An 8,193-nucleotide genomic window follows, 5' to 3' on the forward strand; every position below is an offset into this window, starting at 1 on the left:
CCGAACAAATGTTTTGTTATAATTTAATCTATATGACCAATCAAGTAGTATACTTTTATTAAAGTACACATGCTGAGAGGTTAGGTCACATTTTCAGGAAAAAAATCATTCAAGAGTTGGAACGTTGGAGTCAAAGAATGACTCCACTAAATAGTAGCTTGGGAATCTAATAAAAGTAACAAAAAGAAGACAAGACCTGGAAAAATGCATTTAAAGGCTACATTAAAAGCTCTTCTAAATGCACCTCTCATGCATAATCACTTTACCATTTCCACCATCTCACTCCACATGCTTTACTTCATCCTCCAAACTATGTATACATTTATAGTTAATAAGACATGTTGGGTCTGAGACTCATGGGAACCGCAGAAGTAAACTCCCAGACATTAAATGTCTGCCATTCCTTCCCTGCCTGCCATCCCTGCGGAGACACAAACATACATTTTATATAAACAAAGACAATGAGCCTGGTGTTCTGGTTGTTTCTGGTTATGAGATGATTGCAGGTCAAACAGAGGCACGTCCGTTAGGCAGGAGACTCTGTGCTGTGGCATGTAATAGAAATGTTGCTTTGTTTTTGGTGGGTGCCGTGATGGCGCTGGTGGACTAAGTGCCTCCATATGAACGCGTCAGGGACACTCATTTATTATAAACCTATTGTGGGTGGACCAGGACCACGCAAATGTTTGAAATGGCTGAAGATTCTATTTTCGGCACTGCTTTTTCAAAAGTCTGGCAATTATGGGGAGCGAGCAGCGGGTGCCGGCGACCACCTTGACGTCTGTCTCCCTGGGAGGGTTCACGCGAAATGGCCGCCGTTTGAGCCGCACTGGGTGCTTTCTGGGGTCTGTGGTTCCATGTCTCCAGAGCCAACCCCAAATGGTGTGGCTGAGAAGTGACAAGGCTCTAATAACCAGTGAAGCAGATCTGGAGGAATGGATCTGCTCTAGATATGAATCTAGTATGCATGATGAGCCACTGACATTACGATCTTCATTGATGAAGAAAGGGTAAGTGGGAAGATGATGGTAGTTACAATGTTCAAATGGGGGTGACTTTCCTGGCCTCTATAACACTGTTGAAATAGGTGGGTCTGTTATCCTAGCTCGTATTCCTCGGTGGAAGCATGGCTTTGACACATTCGTGTAATGCCAAGGAGCCTGGGGGACTGACTCATAAAATGGCACCTTTATCCCTACGGTGTGTTTGTAGGATTTCCTTACCTGTTTTTTTTTGTAGAAGCCCTTATTGTCACAGTTTGGGATGTGGAAGCCTCTGGGGTTGAGGATGTCTGTGATCTTCAGTCCTTTGAGGACACTCTCCATCTCTCTAAGACAGGGACCCTAAACACACACATACTATAATGACCCATCTTACTTCTTCCAATCCAAAGCATTCTGTCTATTACCTTCAGCTCAAATAATGTATTTATCCTATTGGAACAGTGAAACTAACAGAAGCCACAAAAGTGTGCTTACTTGGTACAGTGTAATTCAATCTCTAGGAACAATGGCGCCGGAGAAGAAGGCTGACGTTTTACGTGTCCCCAACCGATTGTGTTATTTTGTTCGTTTATTTGCATTGTTTGTAATTTATTTTTTTACTTACTTTGTACATAATGTTGCCGCTACCGTCTCTTATGACTGAAAATAACTTCTGGACATCAGGACCGCGATCACTCACCATGGAATGACAGAATCCTTTTTTTCCCTTAACGAGTCTGACGAGCCCGACGCAAACAATATACTGCTTTCTCGGGAACAGGCCCAGATCCCCGTGATTTGCGTGAAGAAAAAGTGGCCAGAGGGTGGTCTGCCTTCTGAGAATTCGTAGGTGATCGAATAAACCCCTACTTCCTTCCATTCTGCTAGCAAACATGCACTCTTTGGAGAATAAAATCGATGACCTACGCGGAAGATTAAACTACCAAACGGACATTCAAAACTGTAATATCTAATGCTTTACGGAGTTGTGGCTCAACGAAGACACTATCAACATACAGCCTCCTGGTTATACGCTGTACCGGCAGGATAGAACAGCAGCGTCTGGTAAGACAAGGGGCGGCAAATGATGTATTTTTGTAAATAACAGATGATGAACGATATCTAAGTCTCAAGCCATTGCCCGCCTGAGGTAGCTGTAGACCACACTATCTACCTAAACAGTTTTCATCTGCATTTTCCGTAGCTGTTTACATACCACCACAGATTGAGGCTGGCACTAAGACAGCATTGAATGAGCTGTATTACGCCATAAGCAAACAAGAAAACACTCACCTAGAGGCGGCGCTCCTAGTAGCCAGGGACTTTAATGCAGGGAAACTTAAATCCAAAATTCTATCAGCATGTTAAACGTGCAACCAAAGAGAAAAAAAACTCTTGACCCCCTTTACTCCACACACAGACGCATACAAAGCTCTCCCTCGCCCTCCATTTGGCAAATCTGACCGTAATTCTTTCCGCCTGATTCCTGCTTACAAGTACAAATTAAATCAGGAAGCACCAGTGACTAGATCAATAAAAAAAGTGGTCAGATCAAGCAGATGCTAAGCTACAGGACTGTTTTGCTAGCACAGACTGGAATATGTTATTGGATTCCTTCGATGGCATCGAGGAGTACACCACATTAGTCATTGGCTTCTTCAATTAGTGCATCGATGACATCGTCCCCACAGTGACCGTGTGTACATACCCCAACCAGAAGCCATAGGTTACAGGCAACTTCCACACTGAGCTGAAGGCCAGAGCTGCCGCTTTCAAGGAGCATGACTCTAACCCGGAAGCTTATAAGAAATCCCGCTATGCCCTCCGACGAACCGTTAAACAGGCAAAGCGTCAATACAGGACTAAGAAAAAATCATACTACACCGGCTCTGACGCTCGTCGGATGTGGCAGGGCCTGCAAACCATTACAGACTACAAAGGGAAGCACAGCCGAGAGCTGCCCAGTGACACAAGCCTACCAGAGCCTACCAGAGCTAAACTACTTCTATGCTGGTGCTCTCATGCACTGAAACATGCATGAGAGCACCAGCTGTTCCGGAAGACTGTGTGATCCCATTCTCCGCAGCCGATGTGAGTAAGACCTTCAAACAGTTCAACATTCACAAGGCTGCAGGACCAGGGGGATTACCAGGACGTGTACTGCAAGCATGCGCTGACCAACTGGAAAGGGTCTTCACTGACTTTTTCAACCTCTCCCTGTCCGAGTCTGTAATACCAACATGTTTTAAGCAGACCACCATAGTCCATGTTCCCAAGAACACTAAGGTAACCTGCCTAAATGACTACCGACCTGTAACACTCACGTCTGTAGCCATGAAGTGCTTTGAAAGGCTGGTCATGGCTCACATCAACACCATTATCCCAGAAACCCACTCCAATTTGTATACCGCCCCAACAGATGATGCAATATTTATTGCACTCCACACTGCCCTTTCCCGCTTGGACAAAAGGAACATCTATGTGAGAATGTTGTTCATTGACTACAGCTCAGCGTTCAATACCATTGTGTCCACAAAGCTCATCAATAAGCTAAGGACCCTGGGACTAAACACCTCCCTCTGTAAATGAATCCTGTATTTCCAGACAGGCCTCCTCCAGGTGGTAAGGGTAGGTACAGTAACAACACATCCACAATGCTGATCCTCAACACAGGGGCCCCTCAAGGGTGCATGCTCAGTCCCCTCCTGTACAGTCTGTTCACTTATGACTGCACGGCCAGGCAAGACTCCAACACCATCCTTAACTTTGCAGATGACTCAACAGTGGTAGGCCTGATCACCGACAACGACGAGACAGCCTATAGGGAGGAGGTCAGAAAACTGACCGTGTGGTGCCAGGACAACTTCTCCCTCAACGTGATTAAGACAAAGGAGATGATTGTGGACTACAGGAAAAAAAGGGCTGAGCACGCCCCTATTCTCGTCGACGGGGCTGCAGTGGAGCAGGTTGAGAGCTTCAAGTTCCTTGGTGTCCACATCACCAACAAACTAACATGGTCCAAGCACACCAAGACAGTCGAGAAGACGGCACAACAAAACCTATTCCCCCTCAGGAGACTGAAAAGATCTGGCATGGATCCTCAAAAGTTCATACAGCTGCACCATCGAGAGCATGGTTGCATCACTGCCTGGTATGGCAACTGCTTAGCCTCCGACCGCAAGGCACTACAGAGGATAGTGCGAACGGCCCAGTACATCAATGGGCCAAGCTTCCTGAGATTCAGGACCTCTATACCAGGCGGTATCAGAGGAAGGCCCTAAAAATTGTCAAAGACTCCATCCACCCTAGTCATAGACTCTTCTCTCTGCTACCGCACAGCAAGTGGTACAGGAGCGTCAAGTCTAGGTCCAAGAAGCTTCTAAACAGTTTCTACCCCCAAGCCATGAGACTCCTGAACATCGAATAAATGGCTACCCAGACTATCTGCATTGCCCCCCTCCCTGTTGTTATCATCTATGCATAGTCACTTTATTAATAACTCTACCTACATGTACATGTTACCTCAACTAACCGGTACCCCCAGATATTGACTCTGTACTGGTACCCCCCTGTATATAGTCTCGCTATTGTTATTTTACTGCTGCTCTTTAATTACTTGTTACTTTTATTTCTTATTCTTGTCCGTATTTTTTAAACTGTATTGTTGGTTAGGGGCTCGTAAATAAGCATTTTACTGTAAGATAGAGCTACCTGATGTATGTGACAAATACAATTTTATTTGATTTGACTTAGACACGGATGCTATCATTAGCATTAGGCTACACCAAGCTCCACCTGTAGCCTAACGCACTACCCTTCAGTAGTACCCAAACCATGTTGGTACTAGGGATAAGAAGAAAGAGAGGCAACTAATAGGAAATAAATTCACCTTACACTTTGCTGAAAGCTGCTTAGAAACTAGCTAACACTTTACACAAAGGGATAGGCCAGGGGATTCAAAGAGGCCTTAGAAAGGACCCGACAGGCCTTATCCTCAAGTCCAGCTCCAGTCTCTGATCAAAGCAAATCAAGGCAGAGTTAATTCCTTGTGCTGCACTCGTTTCTCTGCCACCAGGCTAAAGACAGGATAAAAAATTGAAAGAGGAGGGAGGAGGGCGAGTCCAAACACGCACACGCATAGGGCCAATCCATCATCAACTTGCTCTGAGACTCGGCGCTCCCCTCCAGACCGCCACCGCTCCCCTCCGCTCCCCCAGTAGGCATGCGGACGCCTTGCTGCGAAACAACAGGTTACCCACAGAGGCAGAGCTACTGTACCCAATCACCACCATGCCAATCTCCCGCCACCACGCCACCGCCAGCCGTCAGTACCCATACTCTGAACATTTCATCACCCTCAGACGGACAGAGAATAACACCAAAACACAGAGAAAACGGGGAGGAGAGAGAGAGGAGGAGAAGGGAGGAGAAAAACACCAAAACCTAGAGCAAAGAAGGAGGAAGAGGAGAACATTTTCTGAAAGACTGTTCCTAGAGAAAGCAAAACAGTGGACCTGGTACTCACATACTCTGGCTCCTGCTTGGATTCCAGGGAGAAGTTCTGTTGGTCTGTGCTGTGAGCTCCAGGGAGTTCCTCCATTTTGTAGCTCCGGGCCCTCTTCAGCTGCTCCCTGTGGATGACCACTGCCTTGACAGGGTGGAGGAGAGAGGGGTGGTGGGGGAGTCTGGGGGGGCCTACAGGAGGTCTGCTGGTGCTGAAAAGGGCTTGAGGGGCTTGGATCACTGGGGCGGTGGTGTTTTGCTCCTCCTCCTGAGTACCACCCACATTCTCTGCCAAAAATTATTTTGGAGGAATTATTTTCATTCCCAAAATTACATAATTGTTTTAAGTATTATACATTATATGGATAATATTACGTATACTAATAATAATGGGTTTATGTTTGGATCACTTGAATCTTGTGAATGGTTCTATCTGTGCTGGTTCAGGTGTTGTTTTTGTCACTCCCTTGAAGTTCATCCAAGCTAATAATAGTTTCACATTAATTACTGATTTGGAGAGGGTAGAGAGATCAGATGACATTTAACATTGCAAAATGACAAAATGTAAATGAGTTTTGATTTACAATTTTAAACCACACTATAGTTTGAAATAAATATTGACATCTGTCAAATAATTCCAGACTCATTCCATCAATAATCTTCATGAAACCCTTGTATCACAGAACCCCACAGTCACAGTTAGAAAATTGATGAAAGAATCATAGAGAGGAATACAGCAAAATGACAGGGTCAAACATCGACGTCAACCATATCATGAGTTAAAACCATTCTATCAATAATTACAATGGTAAAAGACACCATTCTTGCTGTCGAATTCACCATAATAAAAACATACAGTATAACTGTGTCCATCCAATTGTGTCAATATTGGATATATTACGCACAGGCTGGCATCATCTAACCGGATAGCTCAAGGTGATAAATTATACTTTAGGCTACCTTGCATCCAGATGTTTGATGACAAGCAAAGTTATCTGTAATTTTACAGGCGACATTATTATAACAATATAATAATTATAACAATATAATAATCAGTTGGTAAACCATGCGTAAAAACCTTTCCAAACTGCGTCATCATCTTGGCATTTACCTTGTATCTCATTGACGGCAGGTAAAGCGGCGGTGGATCTTTTAGTGGTTGCAATCGCACACTGTCCTCGTCCCTCCAGCAGAGCTTGGAGAGGTTTCGTCTCGCCGGGCTGCTGCTGGCATGTCATCCCGGAGCCACATCTCCCCGTGTACACCCCGCACGGCTGTCTAAATGCCAGCGCGCAAGTCATGCAGCACCCGCAGCCAGTTTCGCGAACTCTCTCGGTGCAGTCCTTGGGCAACGGCTTGCAGAGGAGCCGGGCTCCAGCATCACAAGGTTCACACCGGATAACCGGCCCTACCGCGGCTGATCTCCGCGTAATCAATGACAGAATAACTGTCATCCAAAGTGTGCGATAACAGGTCTCCATTGTAATGATTTCGGGTAGGTCGTGGTGCGTATTGTCCTAAATTTAACTCTGCAGTTGATGCGTACCTAATTCACATGAAACCACTTTAGACAAAACGTCTCAATATATAGAGCCATCCACTGAAATGTCACACCCCCTCAAATGAGTTGCCTGTGTGTGGGATTGCTTTAAAGGGGGAATCAGCAGTTGCTACATACATGTTTGCACATACATTAATATGTACCCAATAATATAACTTTTAAATGCCTCATGAGCCTAGTTCAACCCCATCAAAGTAAATGTAAACAAGCACTATATAGACTCAAAACATGGTTAAAACTATTATGTTGATACCATTAATAGTCAGTCCTTGGATCCATAGATCTGTCTGAATTTGAGAGTGGTTTATTTCTCCAACCCCGTCCGCTGTTTACTTGTTTGTATTGCTAATTGCCTGCCGCTTTAACTTCCTCGCTGATATTTTCTGAGAAAACTTGCTTAGAAGTTTCGATGAAAAAAGTAGCTTAATAAATAAAGCATATGTTTTGGTGTGCAAATAAGTAATCAATAAACTATCCAAATAAGCAACACTCCATCGGATCAAACTTTATTTATTTCTAAATCATTTAAAGGCTCATTCTGAAACAGATTGTTGTGGATTTTCTCTTTAGGTATGCCAGCACAATAACTAGCTTCATTTTAGTTGTATGACTTCTCTACAGACTTAATATTGGATGAACATTTAAAAAAAGAAAGACTACCTTTGACGTTATTCTGAGGGCTCTGATGTCAGTATTTTCTGTGAACTTGACAGAGTACCAGTTTTAACAGGAACAGAAAACCTTATGTCCATGAAATTGACAGAACAACAAGTGTCTGAAAGAGAAATAAAAAGTGGCCAAATCAACATCAGTGTAAGAGGCTTAAGGGAAAGGTAGGACACTTTACACAGAAATGTGTGTGCACACATGCAGGTGCATGTATAGTATGTGTGTGTGTGTGTGTGTGTGTGTGTGTGTGTGTGTGTGTGTGTGTGTGTGTGTGTGTGTGTGTGTGTGTGTGTGTGTGTGTGTGTGTGTGTGTGTGTGTGTGTGTGTGTGTGTGTGTGTGTGTGTGTGTGTGTGTGTGTGTGTGTGTGTGTGTGTGTGTGTGTGTGTGTGTGTGTGTGTGTGTGTGTGTGCGTGTGTGTGTGTGTGCGTGCCATTTGCACTGGTTTTCACAGCACTATGTTCCATCAATCAACGTGG

General features: G+C 44.5%; 1 protein-coding gene across 3 annotated transcripts in view; it reads right to left on the reverse strand.

Annotated features, from left to right (window-relative positions):
- Window positions 1-7,025, reverse strand: part of LOC135512990 (insulin-like growth factor-binding protein 3) — a 13,234-nt gene extending 6,209 nt beyond the window's left edge. For all 3 annotated transcript variants that reach the window (XM_064935575.1, XM_064935595.1, XM_064935585.1), the window contains exons 1-3: window positions 6,598-7,025; window positions 5,509-5,774; window positions 1,224-1,343 (exon numbers count right to left, since the gene is read on the reverse strand). In XM_064935575.1, coding sequence (XP_064791647.1) covers window positions 1,224-1,343; window positions 5,509-5,774; window positions 6,598-6,967 — 756 coding nt within the window. In that variant the 5' untranslated portion in view covers window positions 6,968-7,025. The remainder of the gene's footprint in view (window positions 1-1,223; window positions 1,344-5,508; window positions 5,775-6,597) is intronic.
- Between the last annotated feature and the right edge of the window lie 1,168 nt (window positions 7,026-8,193).

The sequence above is a fragment of the Oncorhynchus masou genome, chromosome 3 (genome assembly GCF_036934945.1).
Source record: "Oncorhynchus masou masou isolate Uvic2021 chromosome 3, UVic_Omas_1.1, whole genome shotgun sequence".
Lineage (NCBI taxonomy): Eukaryota > Metazoa > Chordata > Actinopteri > Salmoniformes > Salmonidae > Oncorhynchus > Oncorhynchus masou.